The 15,853-nt window shown below is 41.7% G+C and overlaps 1 protein-coding gene across 1 annotated transcript in view; it reads left to right on the forward strand.

Annotated features, from left to right (window-relative positions):
* CSMD1 (CUB and Sushi multiple domains 1) overlaps window positions 1-15,853 on the forward strand; it is a 2,556,145-nt gene that overhangs the window by 2,099,198 nt on the left and 441,094 nt on the right. The window contains exons 32-33 of the mRNA XM_075598211.1: window positions 293-406; window positions 3,454-3,549. Coding sequence (XP_075454326.1) covers window positions 293-406; window positions 3,454-3,549 — 210 coding nt within the window. The remainder of the gene's footprint in view (window positions 1-292; window positions 407-3,453; window positions 3,550-15,853) is intronic.

Genomic DNA, 15,853 nt, shown 5'->3' on the forward strand with positions numbered 1-15,853 from the left:
TTTCGGAAATACAGTAGCAGATACCTTTAAATGTTACAGTGCTTTGACTTAATTGCATAATCAATAAATTTTGCTAAGTAATACATATTTTGCCATGGGAATCCGAACGTTTACATTGTGTTTACTTTAGTCTAAAGGAGCTTTCCAGGTAGTTTTATTATGCATACTGTAGTAGTATGTTCCTTTTTGAGCTTGAGTAATTTTTCCTTTCCACATAATATAATACATGTATGTTTATTATTTTTCACTGCAGATATGACAATGACTGTATTGTTTATGTTTTCGCTTATAGTTGTATTTGGACAATTTGCATTTTTCCAAACGGCACTGAACGACTTGGTTGAACTCTTTGATGGTGCACATCCACAGTCTCGACTTCTCAGCTCCCTCTCAGGAAGCCATACTGGTATGATATGAAAGATATATATATATATATACACTACCGACCAAGTTTATTCTAATGCGGCTAGAGCCGCAAGCTGCGAGGTTTCCCGGCTTTGATGCTGAATCCCCTCGGCGTGCCGCGCGTCACTGATGCGCGGTCATGCTTCATCGGGAGCGTGCGCGCACTGCGTGCGTGACCCGCGATGTGGGGGATGGCGGTGGGGGGCTCCGGGGGACCCGGTGGACCCGGAGAGGGGAGGGGGGTGCCTCGATCGGAGGACCGATCCTCCGAGGCTCCGGCGCGCGCACGGGACACCTTGGCGCGCGCCCGGTATCTGTCGCGGCCGAGACCAGGTAAATGTTAGAATAAACTCGGCCACGACAGTATATATATACAGCTTAACCCCGTTATAGCGCGTCCTCGGGTGCCATCCACGACCACCGCATTATAAACAAGGTCGCGAAAAAAAGTTTTGGTTTTTTTTTTGTGGTGGTACCGCGTCCGCCAGAGGGGGAAATCTGAGAACTCTCCCAGCGTTCCCAGACCCGGTGGGGCAGCGGCAACAACACGCAGCACTTACCCGGCATCTGGCAGCTTCTCCCTGTCTCTGCTTCCTGCTTCTGCTTCCGTGTTGCGATAGCAAGCTCCCTTAAAGAGACAGTGTGTCTCTGTGTGTGTGTGTGTGTGTGTGTGTGAGTATATTTGACTGTGTGAGACGGTGTGTGTCAGTGTGTGAGTGTGCTGTGAGTGTGTGTGTGTGCAGTGTGCTGTGAGTGTGTGCAGTGTGCTATGTATGCAGTGTGCTGTGAGTAAACAAAACAAAGAAATTAACCCCTCTAAAAGCGCTAACCTACACTAAATATAATAAATTATTAAGTGCTAACAATAATGTGCTAAACAATATGTGCCATTGCAAACATCAAAGTGAGAACAAAATCTATAAAACAAGCAGCTTGGTGACAATAATGACAGGCTATTCCAAACCTGATAACAAAAGTGCACAAACAAATATAAAGTCCCCAGCGCTATATGTCCAAGATACCGTGACCTTAAAGGAAGTCTCTGATCTTTCAAGATGGTAGTTGGGCTTGATAAAGATGTTCCAGATGGGACGGTGTCTTTGATGTAGATAAATACACCTTCTGAAATACAGATGACAGACACACCTGATTGCACAGCGTATTTCTACAATCAGATCCCTATCTAAGATAGTACAGAATCTTACTCACATAAGTTACGTCAGTATGTTCATTGGAGAGAATCTGTGGTGGCTCCCCTTCTCCTCTGTTCCTCTCACGAACCCCCGTGTGGAGACAGCTTACTGGGATCAATCACAGTCCTCAATGGCGTCAGGGATGGATCCGTTGCGACACCCCCACCGACGTGAGATAAGATGGGCACAATATGGTGTGGTATGTAATTACTTTAATAGGCTAAAACACTTAAACAAAGCATTAAAATACACTCACATGGTGCAATATAGATGATACTCCGCGCTAATGCCGTCCGCAGCTTGCAAATCCTTCCAGCACAGCGGGGAGGTTCACTGCACACAGACACGCTGTCGACTCGGCGTGTGACGTCAGTGATGCAGGAAACCCTCCTCGTGTCAGGACTACAGGTGCTGGGATGGCTCAAAACACTAGGCTCCTCCTCCCTACGCGTTTCGTGACACGTGGTCACCTCGTCAGGGGCATCATCTATATTGCACCATGTGAGTGTATTTTAATGCTTTGTTTAAGTGTTTTAGCCTATTAAAGTAATTACATACCACACCATATTGTGCCCATCTTATCTCACGTCGGTGGGGGTGTCGCAACGGATCCATCCCTGACGCCCAGTAAGCTGTCTCCACACGGGGGTTCGTGAGAGGAACAGAGGAGAAGGGGAGCCACCACAGATTCTCTCCAATGAACATACTGACGTAACTTATGTGAGTAAGATTCTGTACTATCTTAGATAGGGATCTGATTGTAGAAATACGCTGCGCAATCAGGTGTGTCTGTCATCTGTATTTCAGAAGGTGTATTTATCTACATCAAAGACACCGTCCCATCTGGAACATCTTTATCAAGCCCAACTACCATCTTGAAAGATCAGAGACTTCCTTTAAGGTCACGGTATCTTGGACATATAGCGCTGGGGACTTTATATTTGTTTGTGCAGTGTGCTGTGAGTGTATGCAGTGTGCTGTGAGCGTGTGTAGTGTGCTGTGAATGTATGCAGTGTGCAGTGAGTGTGTGCAGTGTGTGTGCAAAAAAAAAAACTTAATTTTTTTTGGTTTTAATTCGGGGTCCACGCTCAAACCGCGTTATAGCGGATTGCGCTATGATGGGGTTGAGCTGTATATATACAGTATATATATATATATATATATATATATATATATATATATATATATATATTTATTTATTTAGTAGTAGATAGTTAAGAATATTAACATAGTACGATTTCCACATTTTATGAAAAGTGTCCAATGAATGTTTTTCTGTTTAAAAAAAATATATTTATTTAAAGCTCTCCACAGCTTAAGAAATGTATGTTTTTATCTTTTGAAATATGTATATATGTGATTATTAACACATGGGCATGTAGGGCAAAAGCAAGAATGTAAAATATGTAGAAAATCCTAACTTACAGCTACCATTAAAATCAGTAAAAGCTGAAGGAGTGGCTCAGTGAGTAAAAACACCGACTTTGAAAGCGACGGTATTCAGTTTGAAGCAGGTGAGTCTGGTTCAAATCCTGATATCATCTCCTAGTGACTGTGGCCAAATCCCTTTATCTCCCTGCACCATAGGTACCAAAAATAGATTATAACCTCTATGGGCAGGGAATTGTGCCTGCAAAGAAATTGTACATACAGCGATATACACTGTCAGCACTATACCAGAAAAAAACATTATCATATACATTTAGGTTCACACTAAAAGAGGAATTTGCAAATGTGAAAAACTAAAATAGTTTTAAGTTTTTATATTTCATTTGCGGTTTGCATCCATATCCAAAATGATTACTAGTTCTACACCATATCCTATTACTAATATCCCTAATTTACTATTTTGCAGGGGAGACAATGCCTTTAGCCACATCTAATCACATTCTACTGAGATTCAGCACAAAGAATGGTGCACCTGCCAGGGGATTTCACTTTGTTTATCAAGGTAATTGAGATCTTTGTTGCATATGGTTATAAAGTTACCAGAGTCGGTTTGTATAAACCTCTTTTTGTTAAAATAGTGTATAATAGAGGATTTTTACTCCTTGCATATAACACAGGGCAAACAGTATCTATGTTTAATTAAAAAAAATATACAGTGTATTATGTATTTGATTCATATGTACATGTATACTAGATTGAATTTCAACATATTTGCTTCACTTGAGTGTGCTATCTTTCAGTTGTTGCTTAGTTTGTGGCATTTACCCTGTGGCTTTTTAGGGGACATATTTTGAAGGCTTTTGCCACTTATTTAATTTAACAAAAATAGGCATAAGGAAAGTAATGTGAGATGTTTATACACCTTAGTTGTACAGTAATTGAAAAAAGTGTCCTCATCTTTTCATTTATAGGTACAGTCGGTGGCATGAATGCATAGTACAATAATCTTCCTTTATAAAAAAAATACAGACTAGGACTATGACTATGTTATCTACTGTATGTCTTTATTTGCAGGCCAAATTATATAAGTATTACATGGGCTTTTATTCTAAAACAAAATTCAACTCAATGTCATAGATAAAGAGCTAATTAAGTTATGACTTGTTTTGGAATAGAATACAGAGAACAAGGATGAAAATATTTTAAATGATTACTCAAGATTAGATAATGTGTACAGATGTAGAAAGAATTACTGTTCTTGCGGCCCAATCGTGGCCCCAAGAACTGTAAGTTTTGCGGCTCAGAAGGATTAATGCTGCAGGGGTACATTCTTTGAATGGGACCCTGCAGCATTAATTTGTTGCTTGTTACTCCATCTGCTGGAAGAGAATACCGGTACCAAACTTTTAGATGTGGTGCTCAAAACGTCTCTGTCCCTGTCTTCCGCCGTCCCCCCACAACTCTGAAGGTAAGATATAGGACTGTATTTCCTTGCCAACCTGTTGGATGACATGGAGTACTTTATATTGGGTCTCTACATCATGAGGGGGAGGCTATATGACCATATTTGGTGATCTACATCATCAAGGGGGCTGGACAGGACATAACACTTTCAGACCCTTAAATATGTAGATGTCCAAAATAGTCATAGACATGGAACCCCGCAGAGCTAATCTTCCTGGGCAGTTTACTGTTCTCAGGCCATGAGAACTGTGGCTGCAGTGCAACCACAGTAGAACAGTCAAAACTGACAACAGTAAGTCTTGCTACATCTGTATATAGGTAAATCACTGCATATACTGCATACACTGCCCTTTCCCCAAATAGCACTTTGATAATAGCATGTAGAGTATGTGTAGTGATTTATTATATGCATGTTCTCATATTCAAGCTACTATACTGTATATGATTTGAAAAGGAAGGTGGTGAATAATTCCAACAATGGAAAACATAATGTTCCCATAGTTCTTGCTTCCTTTATTTGTACTCTGAATGTGTTTACAATATTTATACAGAATTAAGTATGAAAATAGATTCACCCCTTAAGCTTCTTAGTCATGTTTATGTATTGTATGGTCTGCAATGAATGATACTGGTTCACATTTAAGAACATATTATTGTCCTCTGAGAAAAGCCATGAACTTTGTTTAGGGACATGATCGCATTATGTCATGCTTTCACTATAAGCTCAGGGATGGGAGACTGATACACTAATTAAGCACAACTGATGACATTTGTTGCTTCAAATGCATAAAACATGTTCTGTAGTGATTGAATATGCTAGAGGTAGCTATACATATGTTGATAAAGGTGTAACAACCAGAATCTGTTCCCAGCACAAGCTAATTAAAAATCACTAGGGCAGATAAGCAGGCTTCTCTACATGTACATTTTCATTCAAGGGGTGCCTGTGGTTCAAAAAGCAAACAAGTGAAAACAAATAATACTTCTATCAGATATGAATTTATTTAAGATTTTTCCTTCTAGAATGACTCTATTTGATTGCTAACAAATGTTAGAGTTTTTTTCTTAGATGCATTCATTTAAATCTGTATATACTATGCATGAGGGGTAGTTCATCACATACAGTACCACTATATATATATATATATATATATATATATATATATATATATATATATATATATATATACAACAAATGTGAGCGCACAATCCTATAGGTAAAACCATGTAATAAGATATATTAGCAAATAACAAATAATAAATGACCATATAAAGGTAGATTTGCAAAACAGAATTAATAACAATAAAAATAGAGGGAGAGATTGCTGCAGGAATATAGTGAGGAGAACATGAGATAAAGGTAAAAAGTCTGCTGAGTCCTGCAGTGTAAGATTTGCCTTAATTCACCTCCTTAGAGGAAGTAAGTAAACGACTACTGTAGCAGCTGTATTGCTCAAGCAATTCCAATGTGAAGGATGGAAGTATCAGTCTCCTAAACAGAAGTGCCCAGGTGTAAGCTGAGCAGACACTTACGCAGAAACAAAAAATGATCGAGTGGACTACCGCTTGCTATGAAAAGAAGTTGGGGAACTCACCAGAATTGAAGGTTAAAAAAGTCTTTAATGAAAACTACATAAAATGACAAAACTCCTCCTCCCACATGTTTCACGCCCACTATGGCGCTTTGTCAAGGCGCCATACTGGGCGTGAAACACGTGGGAGGAGGAGTTTTGTCATTTTATGTAGTTTTCATTAAAGACTTTTTTAACCTTCAATTCTGGTGAGTTCCCCAACTTCTTTTCATAGCAAGCGGTAGTCCACTCGATCATTTTTTGTTTCTGTTGCTGCCTGGATCGGAGGAAACCACCGGTTTCACCATTGTTGCGGGAGGAATGGATTAGTGGTGACACCTTGTGAGTGTGCGACTCTACACCACTTCATTTGGACGGAGACGGGGTAAGGTGAAGCTTCTCAGGGGGTCACACAGCCTGGTGGGAATCCAACCTCTCTGTAAGTACCCCACTTCTTATACCTTGCTTAACCCCTTGGTTTTTCTCCCCTCTCCCTGCATCTATACTTATATGTACTGGACATTGCTATTATCAATTTAAAAGACTGTTATTTAATTTCACTTACCTTTTTGCTTCTGGAGCTGATATTTGTTTTGTTGCTCTCAGAAACTTGCGCAGCCTGCGCGTCTGTTAGCTGGATGCCTCGTGTAGGAGTAAACGGAAGCAGAGATGTAGTAGCACGAAGGGGAGTACCTGGTTAATCAGCGTCGGGACCCGCGCATCTCACAAGAACACTCACGCGGTGTTCAACGGTTGTTTCTCCCAGCTCGATCAGGCAACTTCAACCCAGGCGTGTGCTAGAATAGAAATCCACAGCCAAATCCCCAGGAAATCCAACTGTGGATTTCTATTCTAGCACACGTCTGGGTTGAGGTTGCCTGATCGATTGCTAATATATCTTATTAAATGGTTATCAATTACCTATAGGATTGTGCGCTCACATTTGTTCTTTATGTATTTCAGGAACTAGTTATTCCTTGTTGAGCTGCCGTTCTATTTTTTATTGATTTCTAATTTACCTAGTCTTTTCACATCATTGGTTTGAGCTTAGTGTATACACCTTTTATATTAGCCTTTTTTATTGAGCGCTGGTTATTTTCTTCTCTGTAGATATATATATATATATATATATATATATATATATATATATATATATATATATATATATATATATTACCATCCTTGCGTCAGGCAAAAAGAGGCAGCACTCACATCCAGAAGATAAAAAATATAAAATAAGGCATGTGTAGACAGACAACCGATCCCGACATTTCGGTTCCGGAATGGAACCTTTCTCAAGGGAGGTGCAACATACAAATGACAGACAGGACATATATATATCAAAAAAACATACAGAAAATCACCTGTGCATATTTACCTAATCGTGGTGAGCCCGCGAAAATCAAATAAACCGTTGTGTTTGCGGATCCGCCATCTTGGAGGAGGAACTGTAATGCACATGTGCATCACAGTACATGTCTGTTGGAACCGCCATCTTGAGTGTGGCACATCCATTGCGCATGTGCGGCCCCAATACGTGACGTCAGCATACGTGACGGCACAGGAGGAGTCAGTAAAAAACTTAGCCATAACCTCAGTCCAGGGCCAGTTCTTGATAACACTTAGCACATGCGCAGGACAGTTAAGAACTCCGTGGTGGCAGCAGACACCCTGCGAATATGACAGCAATGTAGCACCAATGTAATACAAAAAAGATAAAGGCAATATTCAAGATGCTTGCCTAATCAAATAAGCAGAGATGTTGAAAATACTGTATAGGCTATAAGCCTCTATCAATATGCCCACAGTCTACACCGAAAAAGAATGCATCTCTACCATCACAGCATATCTGGCAAATACCTACAGAAACTCTAATAACCTACATAGACCGACAAGACACATGTACACCAAACCAAGGAGTATCTTAGTAAAGCCATAATTATAGACATCAGTATCTTACAGATAGAGTGACGAACACGCATAAAGGCTTTTACCTGTGTGACTATATTTAAATAAAAAGTCACATGCATCACATATATGGTAAATAGAGGCTCCCCTATGGATTCACATCATAGTCATGTCAATCAACAAACACAAGCAAGAGAACAAAAGGGTGGCAAACCACAAGACATCTATGTGAGGACAGGGAGTATATATATATATATATATATATATATATATATATATATATATATATATATATATATATATATATATATATATATATATATGCAAATATAGCTGTATGCTCATCTGCATTTCTTAGGCAGGTCTGCAACCCCGCCTTTCCCCATCATCACCCAGCATACAGCACTTCCACTGCAGCAAGGGATTCTGGGAAATGACATGCAAATGAGCACACAGTGTCACTTTTTGCCTCAATAACCATTTTTAACATGGTTCCCTATAGGCTTAAGCTTGCTGCATGGTCACAGCTTTGAGCACAGCCAGGGTTAAGGTGCATACCCAGAAAACCACCCACAGACAGCTGTTTCGACCTTGATGGGTCTCATCAGTGTGGGGTTGATTTTACTGGGAATGCAAGAGAGGCTATGGGATAGGCTAAACCATAATACTGAGTTAAGTTATGGTGAGTAAAAAAAGTGACAAAAACCCTCCACAGGAAAGCAAATATGCAAATATAGCTGTATGCTCATCTGCATGTCTTAGTCAGGTCTGCAACCCTGCCTTTCCCCATCATCACCCAGCATACAGCACTTCCACTGCAGCAAGGCTATATTTGCATATTTGCTTTCCTGTGGAGGGTTTTTGTCACTTTTTTTACTCACCATAACTTAACTCAGTATTATGGTTTAGCCTATCCCATAGCCTCTCTTGCATTCCCAGTAAAATCAACCCCACACTGATGAGACCCATCAAGGTCGAAACAGCTGGCTGTGGGTGGTTTTCTGGGTATGCACCTTAACCCGGCTGTGCTCAAAGCTGTGACCATGCAGCAAGCTTAAGCCTATAGGAACCATGTTAAAAATGGTTATTGAGGCAAAAAGTGACACTGTGTGCTCATTTGCATGTCATTTCCCAGAATCCCTTGCTGCAGTGGAAGTGCTGTATGCTGGGTGATGATGGGGAAAGGCGGGGTTGCAGACCTGCCTAAGACATGCAGATGAGCATACAGCTATATTTGCATATTTGCTTTCCTGTGGAGGGTTTTTGTCACTTTTTTTACTCACCATAACTTAACTCAGTATTATATATATATATATATATATATATATATATATATATAGACCATACGATACCGGTTGCAACACGACATCAAGGGACAGCACGCAGGTAAGTAAATCAAAAATGTTCTATATTTGATAGAAGACACAAAAACGGTTTTTGCAACCGGTATCGTATGGTCTGTTATTGCTTTATGGGATAAGCACCAAAACTTATTTACTTGCATATGGTGTGCCGGCTGTGCATTGGATTCTATATATATATATATATATATATATATATATATATATATATATATATATAATATATATATATATATTCTTTGAATCACAGTCTTCTAGTGTTTAATTTGTAGAAAAGGGAGACAAACACGTATATACACACAAGAGGCACTCAGCCCTCAACCTTCTGTGGTTTATTTCTCCATTGGTGACACTTTGTAAACACCGTCACTTTAAGAACAAAATAAATCATAAAAGGAAACATCTACACCTGTCAGGAGTCTAACACACATACATATCCATATCTGCAATATTGGCTGACTAAGCCAGTTACTAACTTTAAATAACACACAGAAATAACATTGAGTCCTTAACTGTCAGATGAGGACAGCGTCACAATAGATCCTCAGTTGCTGCAACATGTGGGGGGGGTCTACCCCAACTGGATCCTGGGGAACAGTTTCCTCCCAGCCTAATGGCTTTAAGAGAGAGACTGGAGCAGCAAACCTCACTGCAATATATTCCTGTTCCTTAATTAGGAGAGCAGGTGAGGGAAACCAGAAGCATTATAAAGTCTGGTATGGATTTCCTATCCACCAGCCTTAGTGATTGTGAATCTGTGGAGCAGATCACTTCCATACTAAGTCTGCACTTCTATAAATCAGACAGAAAGCTGCCCACTATCCTGGGACTATGTCACATATCCTACCCCCCAGCTTACACCTTCTGGGGTGAGTGACCATGGATATATTTTACAAAAAGGCCACTACCTAACTTTGTGTGCTATACTGTAAGCTACCAATACTTTTAAAAGATACAAATCTTGTTATCTTATTAAGGGCCATCAACCCTGTATACTAATTTGGGGTCTTACCTATATTTACAAAGAAGAGAAAATACAATACTACAATATTATTGCACTGCATACTCTAGAGGCATAATATACAATATAATTGCACTAACGAATTATGTTATAATGCTAAACTGTCCGTGACATAGTCCGCACTTGTAACTTAATCGGTTAGTTGCCACATATTTTTTTTCTTTATTTCCAGTCCATTACATCCTCAGACTTCATTTCAATGCCCGCTGCATCCTGCACATGATTGGACTGTTTCTTCAGCCTCTGACGTGACACCCGGACTGTATTCTCCTTGGCTCCACACTGTGGTCTAGAGTGGGCAGATCTGGAACTATTCAAGTGAAGCGTTGCCCTTCGTCGCCTCTGCTTTCCAATCTTTCAACCTTCTAGGCACCTCTTACTGAAATGTCTCTTCACAGCGGCTGCCCTCATGGCAAGGAATCCACTTTGGGTCCCATGGGCACTGCAGTCAAGCTTACCGGAGCGCATCACTTGCTCAGGCGGTTCAAACTTTGTAATCTCATTTTGCACTTGAGTGGTGTCCCCAGATCTCTCTGTACCCTTGTCTTCACAGGCATTAGTTTCTGTAGGATACAGATGCTTGAGCTGGGCCAATACCTTTTCTTGTAGTGGAGACACTTGTGCATTACTGTTCCGCATAGCTTCCTTTTGTCTTAACTCTACCGCTATCTTTTTTCTGTACTACTTCTGTGACCCAAGTGTCTGTCTTAGATTTGTAACCTTTATCTCAAACTTAATTTGAGGAACCTCCGTATGGGCAGCAGTAGAGTCCAATGTAGCTTCCCGCTCAGTCTTCAGAGCCTCGAGCTCGTCTCCCAGGTCACGCTTTTGTTTCTCTGCCATCTTTCGGCCAGTACACTAAAACTCCAGGTCCTTCTTCAGGTCTTGTAGTTGTCCTTCTGTACAGATGCAGCGGCCGTTATTGAAACACTTCACACGATGTATACCTCGGAATACCCATGTCATGGCACGGGATTTCTTCCAACCGTACCGCCTTAAGAAGCAAGTGCAGGTGACTGCACAAAAAATGGCATTTTAGTGTTCTGACTTTTAAACACCTGAAATTGACACAGTAACACAGTACTGTACACATTACAATTCATTCATTTCTTTGCATTTAATTGCACACATTCCATGAAATTCAAACAAAGCAACCACGATAAACACGTGTGCCTGGGGCAATTGGCCGCATTAATGCCACGTGGAGTACAGCAGTGCACACGAAAACGGCGCCGTGATTTGTTTGAATAACGGTTGCTGCATCTGTGTTTCTTTTTCCGCTCAGTTTAGCTGCTGGTTCCACATCTGTTAGCTGATTCAGAGCAAGGTTTAACTCTATTTTATTTTCTCTATTCATGACCTAAAGCTGCCGGTTCTCCTCCTGGACCTTGTCCATTTCTATCTGCAGCCAGGCCCTTTCATTGGCCATGTGATCCAGCAGCTTACGGTTATCAGCCATCTGGGTTTCATAGCGTAATTTCAGGCACGCCACCTGACGGGCGGACATCTCCTCCTTCTCAGCAATCTGCATCTGCAGCTCTTCAATTTGATCCTGCAAGTGTGAGGAATCGCCATTCTGGCGTCCGTAGACCATCTCCTCACCTTAAAGTCCCTTCCGCGACAGACATCCAGGATGCGCAACCACATGGACACCCGCAGGGACCACCTGGAAACCTTCGGACACCTGTGGGGACCACCCAGAGACTCACAGACACCCATGGGGACCACCCAGAGACCCCCGGATACCCACGAGGCCCACCCAGAGACCACTGGACACCTGCAGGAATCCCTGGAGATCACCCAGAGACCCGTGGGGTTCCCTGCTGGTCTCCGAGGGGTCCCCGCCAGCCTCCATTATCAATCGTGTGCAGAAAAAGATGCTTTCATCCATCATGCAATATCTTTAGCACCAACATTTATCTGGCGCCAAAATATTGCAAGATCTAAAAGTTTGCTATGCTTATCACTATTTAGTGAATAGCAATTACTGGCAAAAATTAGCCATTTAGCTTTCTTTTGCTTGTCGGACGATTTTTTGGCCTCAGGCTGTTAACGGTCATTAAAAAACCATTAGAGTGTGATACTGCACTGTTATCACTGATTAGTGAATAGCAAAGCAGGCAGTATCACGCTATAATGGCATTTATCATTCATTAAACCACTTACAGTATGTCACTAAATATTTATCTCTAGTGAAGATTGACTGATAATAAAGTATCACTGTTAAGTGAATAGGCCCCCTAAGAATCAGTCAATTAAAGCAACAATACCCCTTACTCCATTTTTAACTTTTAATCTTTTTTGTAGAATTGGAACCATACTATTTTTTAGCTGATGGGACCTCTGGTTTCCAAGATATCTGCCTTTTTAGTTGCTACTATTTCTGGTCCCTTTTGGGAAAGCAATATGGCTTTCTTCCAAGCCTCACTCCCACAAGGAGCCACATGTTTATCAGAGAATGACATTGTAGCTTCCTATTAGATTATACCGGTGGCTGACCTTCATTTTCATTTCTTTATCAGCACATAAAGAGGTAACTATCATGGGAACAGGGAGGTCCTCGAGTTAGAAATTGTGTGGTTCAACTCCAGGGGATCCACTGGTCTAGATAGGAAAAACTAAATACAAAGATGGGTAGATTGCCTGCACCCCTTGGGTGATCTGCAATGGAGCTACAATATAATGGGGTCTGGAACTCAAGGGTCGCCTTGATGTAGTAGCTGCATCATAAAATGCCACCTCGTTTTACTAGCATGTCCTGCGCTAGATACAATCTACAATGAAGGAGGAAGACTCCTTCCCTTTCATTCTGTCTCAGCAACAGAACGATCATATGATCGCTTTAGTGAAGCCATCACATGACCTCAAGTGCCAGAGGTTCTGGCAAATATATATATAATTTATGATTTTCTCTGAAAAATAGGAATTTATTGTAGAGTCAGATTTTTTGCTGAATGTTAATATCAATTAATTTCCATATTTACAGATAACTGCTAACTGATAACATTAAATAATAAAATACAGAGACAATGTAAAATGTGTTAGGTTCTATTCTAATCCATAATAATCTTTTGATTTATTTTGTTGTAAATGTAATACCTGGAAATCACAGTTTAAAGATTTATCAGGCCTTGTCACTTTGGGTAATTTGAACAAAGATTTACTCTACAATACAACTTCCATGATGGAAGACCGCTTACAACTCATTAAGTTGGATGGGCTTACTGATCCTTTCTAAAACATGCCTTGTTTAATAAATATGGCCCAGAAATAAACCCATTATCATGTCATACAGTTATGAAGCTGTAGATGATTTAGATATGTTACATACTGCCTTGGTGTCATTTAACAACTTAGGTTCTCATTTTATTACACAAAAACTGCATGTGGGAACTGGCATCCAATAATATAATATGATCCATTCAGAGGTCTTTGAGGGGATTCATTAAGCTCTGATTATTGGTATTGGAGATGGATTGGCAATAATTGCCCTTGACTTGAATAGCAGTTACCACTAATCAAGCTCCAACACCCATTATCAGAGCTTCATTAATGTTTTTGTTCAATTCTAAATGTCATTGTCCATACAAATATATAAAACCTACCTCTTATCATTATTTACTAAATGGTAATATATACTATATGTTAGTTATTTATAATAATTTCTGCTGCCAAATGAAGGACAACTTTTGATTCTGTATTTTACTGTACGTGTTAGACATATTGGATGCACAACATTTTGTGTAGTTTTCTCGTTTTGATATATAGGGGTTCATGCAGTAAGCAGCGGAAAGGCAATTCTCGCCACTTTCCCGCCAAAAATGGCTACCCCTATTCAGTAAGGGGCGAGAAAGTGGCAAGAATCAAAAAAACGCCAGTTTGGTTGGCGTTTTTTTTTCTTCGCTGGTGGCGAGGTGAGAAGGCACTTTCCGCCTAAAATTGAAACTTTTTCCACCACGCTGTATTCTAGTAGTGGCGAGAAGCTAAGCGGAGCTATTCGCCACTCTAGAATGGTGTTTTTCTGGCGAATCAGCCACGCAAAAAAAAGTTGGCAAGTTGATGGTGAGAGGCTGATGATGAGTGGCGGATCGGCACTTAGACAAAATTCTGCCCTTTTTCCTGGCTGGGATTGATGCCGGGGGTCTCCTGAGCTGATACCATTAATACCAGCACCGGACCCCCCCGGCATGCATCTAAGGCAGAAAAAATGCATTTAAAGGCCATTTCATTACCTTAGCGGCTAACCGCTAAGGCAATGAAGGGGTTAAACAGCCGTGCCAGCTTTAGTGTGGGTAGCGGGGGTGGGTGAAGGGGGTATTTGTCCCTTGCTGTTTTTTTTAGGGCTTGCGGGGGGGTTGCGGGTGCACTTAACCCCTTCACGACCGTAGCAGTTAATACCGATACGGTCATGAAGGGGTTAAGGCCTCCCGCTACCCACCCGCAAGCCCTAAACAAACCACCTTTGGGGCTAATACCCCCTTCACCCACCTGCTCTACCCACAATAAAAAGAAAACACACACAACAGCCCTGCACTAACTAAAGAAATATATATATATATATATATATATATATATATATATATATATATATATATATATATATATACTAGCTGAGAGACCCGGCGTTGCCCGGGATGTAAATGCGTAATAGGTAGTATTATTTATAAATCGTGGAACAATAGGTGACTGTTTGTTGTAAAGGTTGGATAATAATATTGAAAAGAAAGATGGAAGAAAATGTAATACGATGTTGTATAAAAATGGTTTATTGTAACCACACCACAGTACAATGTATATTTTGGTGGCATAAGTGATGTAAAAATCTGAGTTGTGTGTCCTGCTAGGGTGTGAGGCGGCGGGTGGCGCGTGGGTTGTGAGTGCTGTGTGCGAGTGGGGGTCCTGCTAGGGTGTGAGGCGGCGGGTGGTGCTTGGGTTGTGAGTGCTGTCTGTGAGTGGGGGTCCTGCAAGGGTGTGAGGCGGCGGCTGGCGCGTGGGTTGTGAGTGTTGTCTGTGAGTGGGGGTCCTGCTAGGGTGTGAGGCGGTGGGTCAGTGATGTCGGTGCGTAGGGGTGGGAGGCAGCAGGTGTGTGTGGCGGCAGGTATGTGTCGAGTGTGGCGGGTGTCTGTTGAGTGCGTGCAGCGGCTGTGAAGCGGTGGGTGAAAGGCAGAGGCGGCCGGAGTAAGGGCGGGTGAAAGGCAGAGGCGGGGGTGGGGAGGCGGTAAGGCGGGCATGAAGGCGAAGGGCGGCGGGAAGGGGAGGAGGGGGTGGAGGAGGGGGGCAAGGGGTGGAGGAGGGGGCAAGGGGTGGAGGAGGGGGGCAAGGGGTGGAGGAGGGGGGAAGGGTTAGAGGAGGGGGGGAAAAAGGGTTAGAGGGGGGGGGGAAAGGGTTAGAGGGGGGGGGGAAAGGGTTAGAGGAGGGGGGGGGAAGGGTTAGAGGAGGGGGGGGAAGGGTTAGAGGAGGGGGGGGAAGGGTTAGAGGAGGGGGGGGAAGGGTTAGAGGAGGGGGGGAAGGGTTAGAGGAGGGGGGGAAGGGTTAGAGGAG

Source organism: Ascaphus truei, chromosome 4 (assembly GCF_040206685.1).
Source record: "Ascaphus truei isolate aAscTru1 chromosome 4, aAscTru1.hap1, whole genome shotgun sequence".
In the NCBI taxonomy this organism is placed as follows: Eukaryota; Metazoa; Chordata; class Amphibia; order Anura; family Ascaphidae; genus Ascaphus; species Ascaphus truei.